We start from the raw sequence: 19,806 nt of genomic DNA on the forward strand, positions 1-19,806 counted from the left end.
TGCTCTGATTGGATACAGGTTGGTCTAGCCCTGTGATCATTCTAATGCTCTGATTGGATACAGGTTGGTCTAACCCTGGGATCATTCTAATGCTCTGATTGGATACAGGTTGGTCTAGCCCAGGGGTGAGTCTAATGCTCTGATTGGATACAGGTTGGTCTAGCCCAGGGGTGAGTCTAATGCTCTGATTGGATACAGGTTGGCCTAGCCCTGTGGTCATTCTAATGCTCTGATTGGCTACAGGTTGGTCTAGCCCTGTGATCATTCTAATGCTCTGATTGGATACAGGTTGGTCTAGCCCTGGGATCATTCTAATGCTCTGATTGGATACAGGTTGGTCTAGCCCTGTGATCATTCTAATGCTCTGATTGGATACAGGTTGGTCTAGCCCTGGTATCATTCCGATGCTCTGATTGGATACAGGTTGTTCTCTCCCTGTGATCATTCTAATGCTCTGATTGGATACAGGTTGGTCTAACCCTGTGATCATTCTAATGCTCTGATTGGATACAGGTTGGACTAGCCCTGGTATCATTCTAATGCTCTGATTGGATACAGGTTGGTCTAGCCCTGGGATCATTCTAATGCTCTGATTGGATACAGGTTGTTCTCTCCCTGTGATCATTCTAATGCTCTGATTGGATACAGGTTGGTCTAGCCCTGGTATCATTCTAATGCTCTGATTGGATACAGGTTGGTCTAGCCCTGGGATCATTCTAATGCTCTGATTGGATACAGGTTGTTCTCTCCCTGTGATTATTCTAATGCTCTGATTGGATACAGGTTGGTCTAACCCTGGGATCATTCTAATGCTCTGATTGGATACAGGTTGGTCTAGCCCTGTGATCATTCTAATGCTCTGATTGGATACAGGTTGGTCTAGCCCTGTGATCATTCTAATGCTCTGATTGGATACAGGTTGGTCTAGCCCTGTGATCATTCTAATGCTCTGATTGGATACAGGTTGGTCTAGCCCTGGTATCATTCTAATGCTCTGATTGGATACAGGTTGTTCTCTCCCTGTGATCATTCTAATGCTCTGATTGGATACAGGTTGGTCTAGCCCTGGTATCATTCTAATGCTCTGATTGGATACAGGTTGTTCTCTCCCTGTGATCATTCTAATGCTCTGATTGGATACAGGTTGGACTAGCCCTGTGATCATTCTAATGCTCTGATTTGATACAGGTTAGTCTAGCCCTGGTATCATTCCGATGCTCTGATTGGATACAGGTTGGTCCCTCCCTGTGAATGCATTTTTGCTCTGCTTAGGTTCTGGTTGGTTCTAACCCTTTTCAAATGGATATACATAAAAACAGAAGGTCAAAGAATAATTAATCATATTGGGGGCGGGGTTAAAATGCAATTGGCTAGTAATGAGCACTGGGTGGGGTTTGGCAGAGGAGGGTGTAAATAAAATAAAAAGTGCAGAAGTAATGCAAATATCATATTGTATCTAATGTATGTGTTGCCTCGGGCTGTGAGAATAGGGAGAAACATTACTGTTTGCTGCGTGTCTGGGGGGGGGAGCATAAACCCCCCCAAAACACCAATATTAGATGTTTTTGTTTTACTGAGCACAAAATGTTTTATTCCTTAATCGTGGAGAGCAGGCAGCCTGGGTCGTGTTTGGGAGGAAGCCGGGCAGATAAGCAGATGGGGGGGGCATTAGGTTAAGTGGGGGGAAGTCTGTCCGTTTCCCTCTCTGCAGTTGGTACTGGGGCTGTGCTGGGGTTAGTGGGACAGCTGGGTGTTCTGGCCAAGAAGCGACACTATGGGGCAATGACACTGAGGAAACGACTTATCTCTGCTGTTGGAATTCCTTACTCATCCCCAGACTGACAGGCCTTCCTCTTGCACCGTGACCCCGGCAAAGCCATGAATCCCTGCCAAACACTAGTATTATCTCTGTGCAACTCAACCGCCCCCCAGACACAACAACAAGGATCTTTCCCATGCTCCATAACAGCGCTCCCATTAAGCACAGACTGGGGTCTGACTGTCCCACATAAACAGCAGCACCCTTCTCCTGTAGGCTGTCATTGATTGGTGCTTGAGTTCAAGACTCCTTGTCCATCCCTGTAAGCTGCCATTAGAGCACTCTAGTCCGGCCCACTGCTTGACTTCATCCTGGCCCCTCCTCTTATCTCCTGTCACAGTGTTCTAGTCCAGCCCACGGCTTGACTTCATCCTGGCCCCTCCTCTTATTTCTTATCAGTGTTCTAGTCCGGCCCACTGCTTGACTTCATCCTGGCCCCTCCTCTTATTTCTTATCAGTGTTCTAGTCCGGCCCACTGCTTGACTTCATCCTGGCCCCTTCTCTTATTTCTTATCAGTGTTCTAGTCCGGCCCACTGCTTGACTTCATCCTGGCCCCTCCTCTTATCTCCTGTCACAGTGTTCTAGTCCGGCCCACTGCTTGACTTCATCCTGGCCCCTCCTCTTATTTCTTATCAGTGTTCTAGTCCAGCCCACTGCTTGACTTCATCCTGGCCCCTCCTCTTATTTCTTATCAGTGTTCTAGTCCAGCCCACTGCTTGACTTCATCCTGGCCCCTCCTCTTATCTCCTGTCACAGTGTTCTAGTCCGGCCCACTGCTTGACTTCATCCTGGCCCCTCCTCTTATTTCTTATCAGTGTTCTAGTCCAGCCCACTGCTTGACTTCATCCTGGCCCCTCCTCTTATTTCTTATCAGTGTTCTAGTCCGGCCCACTGCTTGACTTCATCCTGGCCCCTCCTCTTATCTCCTATCGCAGTGTTCTAGTCCAGCCCACTGCTTGAGTCCATCATGTGTAAGCTGCCATTAGAGCGCTCTAGGCCGGCCCTACCTATAGCAGGGACTGTTGGAGAGTGCAGGGGTTTGTAGTTCAGCGGCAGTTAAAGAGGCAGTGATTACTGAAGGAGAACATAATGGAATGTTTAAGCAATGATGAGTCTCCCAAGAATGCCCATGTTGTTGGAATCCACGGGGCTGAATGCGGAATATACTGTATATCACATTGTGATCCCGCTGTGTTGACATTGGCAGTCGCACTCACATCGGCTCTCGTGTTTTATTGGTACCAGAACCTTATACACGGCCGTTATTTATTCCCTGTATGGAACTCACACATGTGAGCGCTGAGATCTGTCCCGGCTGCCAGAGAAGCGTGAGAGAGACATCCCTCTATCCGTGTGATTACCGTGAAGTTCCCAGATAACTGCTCTATATAATCATTCCCTGTTATTTACTCCCCCTTCTTTTTATTTCATATAGAATCATTGAGTTCCGGAGGCCAATCAAACTGAAGGATGTTCAGCAGAAAGTCACCGACGCCTTCGGCCAGACGATGGATTTACATTATGCAAACGATGAGGTAATAACCAGTGGCCAATCACATTCCTGCATATAAATAAGAGCAAGCAATATAATTCTGTATTTGTCATGAGCTCAGTAAACCAGACCCCTGCTGGTCCCTCCGTTTTTACTTACATGGCAGTAACAACATGGACCTTCACTGTATTGAGGTTCAGACAGAACAGTCTCAAGGGAAGCAGAATGCATCTACATGTACTCACTCACACACACAACAGAACCAAACAATGGAAACATTTGGAAAATGTGAATGTGATTTTGCCAGCAAATGCTAAGCATTCCAGCACAAAGGCCTTCTCCATTGTTTAAGCACCCTATATTCATACATACAGAAACCTGGGTGCAGCCGCTAAACATACCACGCGCATCGCCCAACTTCTATTTGCTGATCCAGTTTTAGGCAGGTTTTATAAATACCGCAATTGGTCAACCCCCATATCACAAAATGTCCAATTAACTCATTCGTTTACGTTCTTGCCACTTCCATATTTGTCCTTCTCCATGCAAAGCCATTCCAAGGCTAGGTAAAGCTCATACACAGTGAATGAGAAAACAAAAACAAATGAAAACTCAGGTTTAGTTCTCCTTTAATTTCAAACACACTGAAGTAAACAGAATGGATTCGGCCATTTTGACTAATAGTGACCAGGCCCGGAGTAAGGTTTCTAACACACAGAGACCCCCACATAGGGTTGCAACCTCTCCTGTCCGGGAACTCCGGGCAGGGAGGTGGGGCATGATGTCACGGGGGGCAGGCCGGCCCATCACGGAGGTGGGACTATGACGTGGCGATCGCCGATTGCCCAATCGCCACGTCAATCATAGAAAATCCTGCCCGGTTTTCCAAAATGGAAACCAGGTTGTCCAGTTCAAAACCGGACAGGTGGCAAAGCTACCCCCACAGGCCCACTAAATAATGTGTGGCATCTTACAGTGGCAAAAAAAATAAACAAATGAAAGCTCAGGTTTAGTTGTTTCCAAAATAAATCACTGAAGTAAACGGATTGGATTTGGCCATTTTGACTAATAGGGACCAGGCCCGGAATAAGGTTTAAAATAGTCCCTGGCATTTCTAGACCCAAACAGCCCCCCACAGACCCACTAAATAATGTATGTCTATGGCATCTTACAGCAGCCCCTCTGGCATTTGCCAGAATCAACAGATTGCCAGTCTGGGGGTGATAGTGACCAGTTTTAGCCCTTATGAGAAGGGATATGAGAAAAAGTATAAGAAATAGTGATGGGGCCCCCCTGTTGCTACTTTCAGTTGCAGCCAAACATTACCCCTAGGCAGGAAAGGGCTCCTATTTTCCCTTCACTCCCCACTTGGAAGCAGTTCTGTGCTCACACAGCGCCCTCTGCTGGTGTCTGGGTATTTATGTGGAGCAGGTATTTATATAATCGTTATTTCCAATTTAGTAAAATCTTTCAGGTCCATTTTTTAATGATCATAATAATATGATAATATATATTGAGAAGGAAAACTATAACCCCCAAACAATGTAGGTCTCTATAAAAATATATTGCATAAACAGCTCATATGTAAAACCCTGCATCATACAAATAAACCATTTTCATATAAATATACTTTTTTAGTAGTATGTGCTAATTCTAAATAGAAAATTGCCATTTTAGGTACTAAGGGCCGCCCCCTGGGATCATAGGATTCACAGTGCACACAAACAAGCCAAGGCACCCATACATGCTAGGCCCCATCAGCCAATGAATGGGCAGAGTTCTGCCTTTTGCTCCCACACTACTTCCTGTTACAGTTAGAGCTGCATCACTTCCTGTCAGCTGATCTCTGAGGGAGCACACAGCCCATCACAAAATGGCGGCTCAAGGGAAAGGATGTAAAGGGGCAATATTTACTGATATATATATTCCAGTTTGGCGAGATTAATCCGATATAAACTATCTGTTGGTTACGTATTCATTCTGGGGGTGTAGTTTTCATTTCACAGTGACTGCGTGCCCCACTAATAAGATCCATGCAATTTGCCATGTTCCCCCCCCCCCACCAGTAATGTTGTGATGCACCTTAACAGCAGCCATAGTCACTAATATAAGTCACAGACATGGAGGCCATAGCGGCCCCCATTGATGTCCCCTCAGTCACTATGGACAAGGCCATTGGCTCAGCATGAACGCATCTCTCTATGGAACTGGCGAGACCCGAGGGTCCGGTGAAGCCGATCATCATTTTCTTTTGTTTCCTGCAGCTCCTGATCCCACTGACGTGCCAGGAGGACATGGATAAAGCTTTGGAATACTTGGACGCCTGCCCGGCCCTGAAGAGCCTGAAGATACTTGTAAAAGCACCAAAGAAAAACATTGTTAGCAGAGCTCCTGAGGCAACAATGAGGGTAATTACTAGCCCTGATACTAGAGCTACTAGCCCACTGCTTTCCCTGCTTCGGGCGGCCATCTTGGGGCTTAGACAGAAGCTGTGAGATACTAAAGAGAGAAACTTTCCCAACTATGAGTGTGCACCCAGACTTCATTAAATAGAGCTCTAAAAGGGCAGACAGTGGGGGTAAAAGGGCAGCTGAGAGGAGACAATGGGGGTAATTTACAGAGACCTGGGGCACAAGTGCAAGATCACTACGGGGCACAAAAGCACGGCTCTTAGTACAGGTATAGGATCCCTTATCCGGAATGGTCCCCAGCATTCTGGATAATGGGTCCTATACTTGTACTCATTTAAAGGAGAAGGAAAGTTACAATTACTGGGGGGTGGCAAAATCTTGCAATAAGGAAAAAGAGGGAAGAGAATCGCATGCCTGTCCGCGGGATTGGGCGGGTTCAGCCATCTTCTGCACCATTGTCAGATCATGGGCAGGTTCAGGTTGAGCTCTTCCTTTCACTTTCCCCCCATGAACTTACTGAGCCCACTTCCACATCCAGTGCCTGTCGTTTTTTAGACTCACGCCTGCTTGGTCCCACCCCCATCCGTGACATCATAGCTGGTGTATAAATTTGGAGGCTAGGCCCTATCAGCCAATGAATAGACAGAGTTCTGCCTTTTACTCCCACACTACTTCCTGTTACAGTTAGAGCTGCATCACTTCCTGTCAGCTGATCTCTGAGGGAGCACAAAATGGCGGCTCAAGGGAAAGGATGTAAAAGGGCAATATTTACTGATATATATATATATTCCAGTTTGTAAGATTAATTCGATATAAACTATCTGTTGGTTAATTATTCTGGGGGGTTTAGTTTTCATTTCACAGTGACTCTGTGCCCCACTTAATGTTGTGATGCACCTAAACAGCAGCCATAGTCACTAATATAAGTCACAGGCATGGAGGCCATAGCGGCCCCATTGCCCCCTCAGTCACTAACATTTGGCACCCCCCCCCCACTGATTTAGTCTTTCCTTCTCCTTTAAAGAGCCCTTGTGCCAGGGGTCCAGCTGGGCTAGATTCAAAAATTTGCCTGCACCTACACGACTTGCAATGCGCAAAAATTCACAGCCCCCCGCGGCCGTGGGGTCTCCTTCCTTTGTAGTCGCACCTCTGTCTGCGCTGCTTTTCTTCAATGAATCATTTTTGTGGTTACAGTACCTGCAGCCTGTGTGCCCCAAACCCCACGATATGAGGATTTCCAAGTCTATGGGAGATATTCTGGGTTCCTTGTACAAAGATGCTGACAAGACGCGGAAATTTTCGACGGGTAAGTATCCGGATATCTCTTTCTAATCTGTTCCTTCAAACAGTAGGAATAAATCCCATGTTTATATGCTGAAATCCTGCTGCAAAACTGTTCTACTCTTTCTGCATCATTGGAAATCCTGGAAGGGGAGGAGGGACTAAAACACTGATGTTACAGATTGTAACAACTTCCCCACAGCTTACAGGCAGCATGCAGGAACTACATAACCCACAATGCATTGCACTGGGATGTTCCTTGCCTTATTGACATCACGTGTGCAGCAGGGGATTGTGGGATTGGGAGGATGCAGGCTGAATTTATTGCATTTATTCCTAGGTTCCTTGCACACAGGCCGCAGCTCTCCCCCGCCGGGAAGCGTGCCTGATGAGCAGCAGCAAATCGCACGGCAGGGATCGTACACGAGTATCAATAGCGAGGGAGAATTCATTCCTGAGGTAAGGGGGGCTCAGAGTCAAGCAATGATGGGCAAAGCCACCTCCATCCCAAATGGAATTCAGGGGCTCACTGTGACACCCATACATGGGTACCCCAGAGGGGTATTTAGATACTGCAGGTGATGTTAGTACCAATTAGTTTAGGGTCCCACCAGTGTGAGGATTAATTATGGATATAATTATGGATATTGAATATGACACATGGATACAATTCCCTTATTCTGTGCTAATATATGTGTACCTGAGTCAGTTATGGGCCAAGCCAGCCGGCCACCTCGCCAGCGCCCCCCAGTGTGGGGGTAGGGGTAAAGTAAGGAGCAGGCAGTGAGGGAGAAAAGGGCCTGGACTAGGGGTATGGAAGAGGTAAACGTCTAGTGCCCCCTACTGTTGCACCCTAGGCGAGTGCCTCTTCTGCCTAGTTCTCTAGTCTTACATAATGTGCAAAAAAAGAGCCTTTATATATTTGTAATAAATGTAAAATATAAATAAAATATATCCTAATCATCAGCGCATAATAATAATAATGTACCCCCCAGTTGTAAAATAGAAGGATATTGATGACACATGGGCATTTCATGACCTGTATAAAAACACGTGACCTTGTGCATTGATATGGCCATGGAACTCCTTCTAATTTCCTTATATTTTACAATAGGGGTGTGTTATTCCCTATGCACCCAGCAGTCCTAGACAGTGCCCTTTGGGTCAGGCTAGTATCACAAAGAGTTGTAACCCCCTGACACATGGCAATATTGTCCCCTTTGGACACTGAAATATCCTTAATAATAAGCATTTGCTTAGCTTTTTTTCTGATTGGCGGATTAAAAACACCTCAAATCTAGGCGTCAAACCTCACTAAAGCACCATAACCGTGGCTATTTTATCAGTGCATGAGCATGCCAAGGTCGTACTGGGCTGCCGGGGGCACCGGAAAAAAACCCAGTGACCCAGAGGCCCAGACCCGATCCCCACAGGGGTGGTGGGGGCTCCTGAGGGATGGGGGGGGGTTAAGGCTGCAACGGGGGCCCACTGGGGAGTCCAGGGGCCCCGGTGGACCATGCACCCCCCAGTCCAACCCTGGAGCACGTCACTCACATATAAATACAAGTGTAAAAACTACTCGCACCGGCAGTCGCAATGGGAATAACTTATTACTTGTGATTTCTGTTGTGACCCCCCAAATTCCATAATTATAATGAGTCTCATTGGATTTTCTGTTATCTGCAGGTAATTGACCCTTTCATTAGCCCTAACGAATCCCTCTCGAGCAGCTGCCAGTCGCTGGATCGATCCTTGGACAGGTAGGTAGGCCTTAATAGCTTTCCCATGATCCACCTGTGCATTTATATTTACTTAGCAATTTAAGTGGAATTGGCCGGCCAGCTGGATACCCAAAAAACCAAGCCCCTTTGTCCAGGGTTGGAAGCAGAATACTGTTCCCTGATCCTAATGACCTACCTATCTGCCTAAAACATAGGAATAACCATCAGAACATCTTTTGGGCTCACCCACACCTATGCAAAAGGTAGATACTGGCTGCTGGCTCTGCCTCCCATTACTGTGATGGACCCATACAATGCACTGAGGTTTAGGGGTTCTTTCTTGATGGGGATTCCTAGAATAACCTATTGTCCATTTTGCCTTTCAGCCCAGCGTTTTCGACTCCAGTCCCAAGAGGAAAAGGCCAACTGAATGACAGCTTGGATTGTTTAGGTAAAAGAGCTGATCCAAATTGCCATTTGTAGCTGAGCATCTTCATTGACCTCCAACCTTTGGGGTTCGGAAGAGGCCCCAGCGAGTATGAGAAGCTCAGGTCTGGAGTCAATGTTCCTCGTTGGATTAACTCCCTCAACTTTACCTTTCAGATTTTGAAATCCCGTTCTACGAGAGGTTTGGAAAAGGCGGCACCTTTCCCCGGCAATATCACTTTTCCCGAAAAGACTACAATGACGGTGAGATGTTTGGGAATCCGTTGTCCAGACGGCCCCATTGCTTGTAGGGTTGGGACACTGGACGTTGTGGTTCTCTGACTGCAGATCCTTCATAAACTTTCCCAAAGGTGGAACTTGCCCAGTAGGAACATCAGTTTGGTGCTGGGCACCATGAAATAACCTATAAACCAGTTGTCCTGCCGCATTGTTTGAACACATTTCCCTGTGGTTTTGTTCAGGTCGGAGAACCTTCCCTAGAAGTTACATCCCGCCGGAGAATATTTTCCCGCTCAGCAGCAGCAGGACGAGGAGCGTGAACGGGGAGAGCGGGTTGGTCCCTATGTCCTGCGATGAGCAGAGGAAGAAGCGGTGGAACAGCTCAGAGCAGGGCTTTCCTTTCTTCTGCTCCACGTCCCAGGAACAGAACAACAAGTGTGAGTGCATTGCTGGGTGCCTCCCTATCCCATGTTTTATAGCAAGGTTTGCACCGAGGGCACAGACGTCACATCCATTCCATCACCCCCACCCTCACCTAGTAAGGATTTAGAATTTGTGGCTTGGCATAAGGTTCTGCACCTGTCTTACAATGTATGCCAAACATGCAGAGACTTGTGTACTCCGGGTTATGCCACAGTGATCCCATACCTGGAGACCCTAAAGCAGTGATCCCCAACCAGTGGCTCAGGGGCAACATGTTGCTCACCACCCCATTTGATGTTGCTCCCAGTGGCCTCAATGTAGGTGCCAACTTTTACATTTCTGGCTTGGAGGCAGGTTTTGGAAGCACAAAGACAGTTTTAATCAAAGCAGGGTCTCACAAGCTAGCAGTCCCCATTGGGCTACCAAATAGCCAATCACAGCCTATATTTGGCACCCCCAAAGAACCTCTTTCATGCTTGTGTAGCTCACCAACACCTTTTACATCTGAGTGTGGCTCGAGAGTAGAAAAGGTTGGGGGTCCCTGCCCTAAAGTTACAGGAATCTCCTTTCAAACTAAAGCACTGGCTGAGCAACTCTAGACCTAACACCTGCCCCTCTCTGTACCCCAATTGGAATGTTAGCCTCCATATGCAATTTTCCAGGCTTTTATTCTTTCTCAGTGCCCATCAGTATGGCAGCACAACAGACTGGTAGCTCTGTATAGTACTTTACTCATTGCTCCTAGACTGCTGAGGCTATGGAGGAGTAAGCCAGCAGGAACATGCTCAAATCAACCTTTCCCTATAGCCCCTCAGGCACCCGAAAACTGGAGGCTGGGGAAGCTCCTTGGCAGAGGAGCATTTGGGGAGGTCTATCTCTGCTACGATGTGGACAAGGGAAGAGAACTCGCGGTAAAACAGGTGCCCTTCGACCCAGACAGCCAAGAAACGAGCAAAGTGAGTACCCCGTGTGCCTCAGGAGATATCCGTGTACTAAAATGTGGTACCAATGACGTTGTGTTTCTGGGGGCCAATCAGTTACCTTCAGTATAACGGTGGGCAGGCTGTATATTTTACTCAGTCAACCAAGTGCCCCATTTTGTCTGCAGGAGGTGAATGCGTTGGAATGTGAAATTCAGCTGCTAAAGCTTCACCGGCATGAAAGGATAGTCCAGTATTATGGCTGCCTGCGGGACCCAACGGAGAGAAAGCTGTCCATCTTTGTGGAGTATATGCCGGGGGTAAGTAGCACCTGTTCAATGCCTGTACAGACTACTGGGGCTATTGTGCCCACTTTATTCTGGGGAATCTAATAATCTAACATGAAGGGAAAATGAGATCTGGGCCTATTCTGTAATAGACATGGCGGGACGGCAAACTCATTATAGGGCCAAAGCATTGCCCCCCTATAATACATTATTATATCCGACAAGGGCATCTGGGGCAAGATGCCAGGGAACCTATTCTCTTAGGAACTCGTCCACAGTATTGGTACCAGCTCCAGTTCTCTGCTCTGGCTAAAGCAGTACCAGTGCTTAACCTCTTCTACACCCCCAGGCAGCATATAACAGAGGAGATGATATTTTGTGCATTACCAAACCTGCAGGAACCCTAACACAGGCATTTGTCTGTGTTAGGGTTCCTGCAGGTTTGGTTATTTCACTTCTTATTCAGCAGCTCTGCAGTTTGGAGTTTCGGCTGCAATCTGGTTGCTAGGGTTCAATTACCTTAGCGACCAGGGAGCAGTTTAAATGAGAGGATGGTGAATGAATTGGAGAGGGACTGAATAGAAAAACAAGTTATAAAAAGTAACAATAACAATCAAACTGGAGCCTCACAGAGCAATAGGTTTTGGCTGCCGGGGTCAGTGACCCCCATTTATAAGAAGAAGGAAAATAGATCAGAAACTATAAGAAATAATTAATAAAGACCAATTAAAAAGTTGCTTAGAACAAGCCATTCTATAACATAATTAAAGTTAACCACCCCTTTAATGGCACTGTGTATACTGGTTGGTGAGGTGTTAGAGGTGTTAGATACAGATACACCATGTCCCGGTGCTGTGACCCAGCGATCAGACTGTAGGGCTGCTGTAAGCTGAGCTCTGTGCAGCAGTCACAGGTTAGACAGTCTCTCTCTGTCTCTCTGGCTTGTGTAAGGGTCTCTTTGTGACTTCTGTTTACAATAAAGTGCTTCTTAGTCCATTTACTCCCATGTCAGAGAGCTGGGGGATATGAAGGTGTCAGCCAGCTGGGGATACGTTACTGGTTTGGGCACAGGGCGAGACGTTGCCAATCATGTAGGGTTAGAGGGCTGCAGTATGGCCACTGGGCTGCTTTATAGAGCAGTCTGCCTGTGTATGATGGTAAATATACGTATTGTAAGCTTTCCCTTCACTTTATCTAACAGTTAGAACTGACTGATTATGATTTAAACTCCAAGGCAGCATTGGATCCTGGCATCATAAAGAAATACTGTCCCACAGGGAGTGCACAGGGGCCCCCCAGCTTCAGTCGTTAGAACACACAGAAGCCCTACTAAAGGCAACATTGCCCTCTCATACCATGTATGTGTTGAACTGCACAGCCCGCCCCAAGAACCAGCACTAGGGATGCACCAAATCCACTTTTTTTCGGATTCGGCCAAAGCCCAAATACTTCATAAAAGATTTTGATTACCAAACCGAATCCTAGTTTACATTTGTAAATTAGAAGGGTTAAAGATCAGCGCGCTGTGAAAAATGTTCAACTTTCCTGTTTATGTGGCGAAAAGTCACGTGATTTTAAGAATTCAGTTCGGCAAGGAGCGCGGATTTCAATCTGAATCCTTCCAAAAAAGCCCGATTCTTGCCCCAATCCTGGTTTAAGTGCATTCCTTGCCAGCACCATGAGATATACTGATGTACAGGTATGGGACCTATTATCCAGGATGCTCAGGACCTGGGGCTTTCCAGATAAGGGATTTTTCTGTAATTTAGATCTCCATACCTTAAGTCTACTAAAAATAATTTAAACATGAAATAAACCCAATAGGGCTGTTCTGCCCCAATAAGGGGTAATTATATCTTAGTTGGGATCAAGTACAGGTACTGTTTTATTATTACAGAGAAAAGGGAATCATTTAACCATTAAATAAACCCAATAGGGCTGTTCTGCCCCAATAAGGGGTAATTATATCTTAGTTGGGATCAAGTACAGGTACTGTTTTATTATTACAGAGAAAAGGGAATCATTTAACCATTAAATAAACCCAATAGGGCTGTTCTGCCCCAATAAGGGGTAATTATATCTTAGTTGGGATCAAGTACAGGTACTGTTTTATTATTACAGAGAAAAGGGAATCATTTAACCATTGAATAAACCCAATAGGGCTGTTCTGCCCCAATAAGGGGTAATTATATCTTAGTTGGGATCAAGTACAGGTACTGTTTTATTATTACAGAGAAAAGGGAATCATTTAACCATTAAAACTAATTTAGAGCTTTCTAGATAAAAGGTTTTTGGATCTGTACCTTCTTACATATCTAATGGGACCTTTGCACAAGCTGGGATATATATAAAATATATAATTATTTTTTTCCTGTTCCAATTCAGGGTTCCATTAAAGACCAGCTGAAAGCCTACGGGGCGCTGACGGAGAATGTCACGCGACGGTACACGAGGCAGATACTGCAGGGGGTGTCCTACTTGCACGGCAATATGATTGTACATAGAGACATTAAAGGTGGGTGTTGCAGATAATTCTCTGCTAAGGTACCTGTGCCTTTTCTCTTTTGAATGTTACTGTTCCTTTAAGCTTTAAACTCCCATTTTGATGAATCTGCCCCTTAGCGTAGGGGTACAACAATAGCAGCTTAGGGCTGTACCTAACAGATAGGCTGCAATAAAAAAGAAATGGCAGGAACCCATCACACTGGGGCAGAGAAGACAGCACAGGAAGCCTGGGCTCGCCAGATAAAAGATCGGCTTTGTGCGCTTAATGGTGGCTCGTTGCCCGGCTGTTTCCTGGATTTACTCACTGTGCTCTCAGCATAACAAAGGAAAGAGACGGGATTATCGTCCTGCTCAGATTACACTAATGAAACCTTCGCGTCCGCTCCCCGCAGGTGCCAACATTCTCAGAGACTCAGCTGGGAACGTGAAACTTGGCGACTTCGGGGCCAGCAAGCGCATCCAGACCATCTGCATGTCCGGCACCGGCATCAAATCCGTAACTGGGACTCCGTATTGGATGAGCCCCGAGGTGATCAGCGGAGAAGGATACGGCAGGAAAGCGGATGTGTGGTAAGTGCTCTTCCCAGTAGGGATGTTTCTGGAGCAACATGGCAGCCAGGGGCGCCAAGAATAAGCCACTTTTTCCACTTGTCAGCGTAGTAAATTAACTCTTTATTAAAGGAGACATAAAGGATAAACAAAACCCCTAACCCTGTAGGCAATTATGAATAATATACGGTGCTGGTTTCCCTTTGGGCTAAACATTAACCCTATCTGTAACAATGGCCCCTTTATTGGAGCTCCCTATAGATCCTCTCAGGTCCCTGTCTGGGTTTCACATGAGGGGTGGGCGTGTCCTAACGGTCCCTGCCAGAAGCACAGTAGGAGGAGGAGAGCCAATCACAGCCCTGCACTCACACAAGCACAGACAGGCTTCAGTTCCCTATCAGGTCAGCCTAGCAGCTGATTGGTTCCTATCCTACAGTGCCGCCACCCCCCTGCACAGCCTGGGAAAGGAGGCAGCAGGAAGTGGAACAGATGGGCGGGGCTAGTGGGGTTTTTGGGGAATTTTCAATAAATCAGCTGGAAACACTACTCTTTGAAGCCCATTCCTTCTGTATTTAGATGAGTACAATTCATTGGCACCATTTTGTTTTTCACGCTATATGTCCCCTTTATTAGAAATTAGGGATGCATCGAAATTTGCACCCCGAATCCTTTGTAAAAGATTCGGCGAATACCGAACTGAATCGTTATTTGCACATGGTAATCAAGGAAGTGAAGGGTTAAAAAGAACCACCATCTTCCATGTTTATGCGACAAAAAGTCACATAAACTTAAGTATTCAGATCTGGTTCAGCCAGGAACGTGGATCCGGCCCAATCTGAATCCTGCTGAAAAAGGCAGAATCTTAAGTGAATCCCAAACCAAATCCTGGATCCGGTGCTTCCCCTATAACAATGTTCTTGTGTTACACCCCCAGGAGCGTGGCGTGCACGGTGGTGGAAATGCTGACAGAAAAACCTCCTTGGTCGGAGTACGAAGCCATGGCGGCCATCTTTAAAATCGCCACTCAGCCCACCAAGCCCCGTCTGCCGGACACCGTTTCCGACGCCTGCAGGGACTTCATGAAACAGATATTTGTGGAGGAGAAACGTCGGCCGACGGCGGAAGAACTGTTGAGGCATCTTTTTGTAAGCCATAGCATCTAAAGTGTTCTCGGCGCCAAAATCAAAATGGAGGTGAATGTTTCTGGGGAGACGGCATCTACCTACCGGGGGGGGTGTCCCTTACCAAATAGTTCTGCTCTGCTCATTTGGTGGAGTTTATTAAGAAGACACTGGTGGTGAATGTGCAAATCAGCTGCGGCCTGGGATGCGCCCAACTGTATGGAGAAAGAGTGCTGTTCCGCCGGCGAATGTCGCTTGCTTATATGGAGGGGAGGCAGCTGGCAGTTTGACTGACATAGGGAATGCATTGCAATGAGATAACGTACATGGATCTCTCGCCTGAAATGCTCCGTGTTCCTGCCGGCTCAATCTGACTGCAAGTGGAAAACAACCCCAAAATGGCAATATAGTATTTCTGTGTGATGGTGCCTTTGCCCCCATGCCCTGTGCCAAATACCTGGTTCTACTGCCCCCAGCCAACCCATATGCCAAGGGTTCCCCACTCACTTGTTTTGGATGTGGCGTAAATGTATTTTATAGAACCATAGAAGGGGCAGTTCACATTGGAATTAATGTGGTAATATCTGCTCATATGGTAAGGGCCCCCAAACTGTTTCTGTGCCCGATCTGCATTCTAAAGGTGGCCATACACAGAGCAATTCCGATGGAAAGATCGTTTGTTTCCCCCACTGACGTTCAGGGCTGAATAATCAGATGTGGAGGTAGAAACAATAGGAATTCTACCTCCAGCCCTGAACGCAGATTTTGTTCGGGCGCCTTCAATGGCACCCAATCAAAATCTTGTAACCTGATCAATGAGACGACCGATATCTGCAGCCTTTGCTTTTTGATATCATCGGTGCATGTATGGCCAGCTTAACTCACTGGATCAAACCTGGATGATACCCGGGGGCAATATTTCCTACCACGCCCCCCCCCCCATCCTTCTCTGGCCAAAAAGTACAGGCCCAATACATGGTCCAATAAACTTCTGACGCCATCTGGAAGGGCAACAGCTTTTATTGGCCTGTGTACTGCCACCTTAATACAGCTTGCAATTGGCCTTTTTTATTTATTCTTACTGAGTGTTCTGTCTAGCAGCTCTTCAGTTGGAAGTTTAAACTGTTATCTGGTTGCTGTGGCCCCACCATGGCAACCAGTCAGTGGTTTGAATGAAAGACTGCAAGATGAAGGAGAGAAGGCCTAAATAAAAGGATAGGTAGTAAGAAGTACATTGGGATTACTCTGCTTTCTGGTAATTTGGGTCAGAGACCCCCGCAAGCAGGCAGGATTTAAACTAGAACAAGCATAACAAGACCAATTGCAAATTGCCATATAATATCACTTTATTATCATTCTATGTTACTGCCACCTTATCTAAGTGGTAGTCTCCTGGATCACTACACCTTTCTCTAGGTCCCGGCTCACTTTCCATATTTGAGGGCAATGCTATAGGCCATGTTTTGTGCCCTCAATGCACCGACTGATATCTGGCCTGAGATTGGCCAGATCTCCATCAATCAGGCTTGATTTACCGTCGGATTGGGGGCCATATTGGATCGTTGATGCAGTCCCTGATCCAACAGCGCCTATACCCGCCGGTTTAATTTGATTGTTTGGCCCTAGGACCAAATGATTGAATGAGCCCAATATCGCTCACCTGTTGGGAAAAGATCCACTTGCTTAGCGATCTCACCAAATGAGCTGATCTTACCGTGTATGGCCACCTTTAGGGCTCATTATTTTCATCCACGATCTCCCGAACCCAGTTGGTTATCTGTTAAACCTTAGACAACAGACATTCAAAGCCAACACTTTGTAAACTTATAGGTCGGATATCTTTGTGGTTTTGGCCCTTTAAAGGCAAAGTAAGCATAACAAATCCATGCCATTAGGACTGTCATGTATACAGAGGTTTGTATAGGATACCACTTAGCGCTAGATTCATATAATGGGTCAGCACCCTAGTACCCCTAATGTCTCATGTACTTGGTTGGATGAATGAAATATCCTGTGGAGTATTCAGCCAATTCAGATCACAGGGATGCTGTGTTTACACTGAAATTGATCAGCCCAGTGCAGGGCCGTATATAACGTATAGGCACCCAAGGGCCCATGCCCAGGTTGGCAGCCTTAAGGTGACTATATAAGGTAAGAGTTAATGGGGAGGGGGGAATGGTGATGCCATTGAACAATTCCTTTTCCATAAGTTTCAGCAGAAAATATTATCTGAATCCACGATTATTAATTTGGAGGGGGGTTAGAGCTCAGTGGCTCTAACACCCCTCCGACTGGGAATCATTAGGAGCATGATGGTGGCCGACTGCTTAAAACACATTCTGCCGAACTGACTCATTGATCTGCTTTGATACTCCCATTCTGAATTCTGGTAAATCTAATCAAAATTTCTCTTCATTTTATAAACACAAGCTTTGTTAGCGCTGTGCCTGCCACAAACATTCCGCCTAAAGGAGAAGGAAAGGCATTTTGGCATTTTATTGCCAATAGATTCGCCGCATTAGTGCCACCTAGAACCCTTTATTTATTCTGCAGAAGCTTTGCCATACCTGAGTAACAGCCCTAGAAGCTCCCTCTGTTTGTTTAAGATAGCAGCTGCCATTTTAGCTGGGTCTCAGTAGCTTCCTGCTGCAGCTCTGGCTGCTGGTAGCTCAGATTACAGCACATTTGGGAGGGGGAGCAGGAAAGAGAAGGGGGAGAGATGGGAGGGGGAGGAGGAGAAGGGAGGGGGAGAGAGGAGCAAACTGAGCAGACTTGTGCTGTGCCCTGTAACATTTTTCTGAGAAACATTATATTTTTTGATACACACTAGAACAATGGACCAAACCAAAATATCGATAAAATGAAGAGAATGTGTGATCTGCATTGTTTTTTTGTTACAATGGATTTGACCAAACTAAAGCACTTATAAAACCCCATTTAATTCCTACATTACCAACTGTTATCTTTGCTCTCCTATTGTCCATATTTCCCATTATTCTTGGCACTTTAGAAGGCATAGCGAATGGAATAGGCTTCAGCTGTTAGGAGTGGGTGCTGCTGCCCCCCCAAAGTGAATGGTTTAGCCCCAGGCAGACTTTCACAGGGCTGCTGCATCGCTTCTCAAGTACAGCAGCCTCACCAGTATTATAGTATTTAAGGGGAAACAATGCTTTTGATAATATTTATCATTTATAATATAACACATAAACGAGGGTGTCGTTAATTTTTCCCGCTTCTGTATATTTATATTGATCTGTATGAGTGTGTGCTGCTGTATTGCTTCCCCTTGTGTTGATTGACACAGTGTAGACAATAGGAAATACAGCAGTTCCCACCCATATTCATCTATGCACATAGAATAAAGTAGGTTATTAGTGAATATAAACCCTTATAGATGGGGTGCATTTTCCCTTTACACTAAGCTGCTAGGAATTACTACTTTATTGGCCCGGGGGCCGGAGCATCTCACCACGAATAGCGGTGGGCTTATTAGGAAATAGTGCACACATTGGCTTTATACAAATAACAAGATAATTACAATGAAGGGTGCAACCCGAGGAATTATGGAAAGAAAACCACTTGTGTATCTGAAATCCTTACTAGAAACATGGGCAAACGTTCACCCCAGTACACTAGCCAACGGCAAATAAGGATTTGTCTGCTGCCATTATTCTAAATGCACTAGCGACAGCTAACTGCTGATTGGCTGGACCAGAGCAAACTCTGCCCATATTACAAAGCCCCTAACTACTATAGGATGGGTATTAATAAAGGGGATCGGTGAACTCAGGTGTGAGTGAGACCCATGTACCAATAGTATGGGCGGCCAAAGTGCCTTCTTGTATTTTTTGCCTTATTCTGGAGGTGATTAAAGGGCACACGTTGCTATTTATGTCTTTTCAACTTTTTCTAGGTTCTGTGTAAGGGAGAGGCAAACGCCCCCCATGCACTCAAATAGAAAATGCAGATTGATTATTGTAAATTCAAATTGATAGGGCAATTTAGCATGAACTGTATATTGTAAATTCATGTCTGGGACCATAAATTTTATTCCTATAAAATGCCATATATATTTTTTTGTATTTGTATCCTTTGTAATATTTTTTTTTTTTTTTTAAATAAATATGTAAATTGCAGAACCAGATGCTTCTGTTTTGTTCTACCTGGCAATTCGGTAACAATGATTTTCCAGATTAAACTTTAGAATTCGATTTTGTAGTTGCCCTGGCTATGAACAGTTCTATTTATGGGCCAAGTTTGGTAGTGACGTTACCTTTATTGTGGCTTTCTGTACATAGATAACACAGGAAGATGGCTTATGTGCTACAGCTCTTGGGCTATAAAGGTAAGAAAATAATTATTTACCTGAAATACTGCACAGTGTCTTGTATGTTGCTTTGCTCAAGTTGCCGCAGGCACAAAATTTCCCTTTATCAGGCTAATACCTAAGCACTCACCCCAAATCCCCCCTTAACTGGCCTTCAGGCTGGGCCCCCTTAGCCCATAACAAGGTTACAGATATATAGAAACATTGGGGTAACAGTCACCCCGCTATATTTCCAGGGGTACCCAGGGCACAAATAAGCACTCACCCCAAATCCCCCCCTAAC

General features: G+C 45.8%; 1 protein-coding gene across 2 annotated transcripts in view; it reads left to right on the forward strand.

Annotated features, from left to right (window-relative positions):
* Positions 1 to 17,894, forward strand: part of map3k22 (mitogen-activated protein kinase kinase kinase 22) — an 88,908-nt gene extending 71,014 nt beyond the window's left edge. For both annotated transcript variants that reach the window (XM_004915596.4, XM_002938005.5), the window contains exons 5-17: positions 3,256 to 3,355; positions 5,577 to 5,720; positions 6,918 to 7,029; positions 7,345 to 7,463; positions 8,691 to 8,764; positions 9,112 to 9,176; positions 9,329 to 9,415; positions 9,634 to 9,828; positions 10,622 to 10,770; positions 10,923 to 11,054; positions 13,407 to 13,536; positions 13,919 to 14,096; positions 15,010 to 17,894. In XM_004915596.4, coding sequence (XP_004915653.1) covers positions 3,256 to 3,355; positions 5,577 to 5,720; positions 6,918 to 7,029; positions 7,345 to 7,463; positions 8,691 to 8,764; positions 9,112 to 9,176; positions 9,329 to 9,415; positions 9,634 to 9,828; positions 10,622 to 10,770; positions 10,923 to 11,054; positions 13,407 to 13,536; positions 13,919 to 14,096; positions 15,010 to 15,238 — 1,714 coding nt within the window. In that variant the 3' untranslated portion in view covers positions 15,239 to 17,894. The remainder of the gene's footprint in view (positions 1 to 3,255; positions 3,356 to 5,576; positions 5,721 to 6,917; positions 7,030 to 7,344; positions 7,464 to 8,690; positions 8,765 to 9,111; positions 9,177 to 9,328; positions 9,416 to 9,633; positions 9,829 to 10,621; positions 10,771 to 10,922; positions 11,055 to 13,406; positions 13,537 to 13,918; positions 14,097 to 15,009) is intronic.
* Positions 17,895 to 19,806: the final 1,912 nt, after the last annotated feature.

This window comes from Xenopus tropicalis, chromosome 6, assembly GCF_000004195.4.
Source record: "Xenopus tropicalis strain Nigerian chromosome 6, UCB_Xtro_10.0, whole genome shotgun sequence".
In the NCBI taxonomy this organism is placed as follows: Eukaryota; Metazoa; Chordata; class Amphibia; order Anura; family Pipidae; genus Xenopus; species Xenopus tropicalis.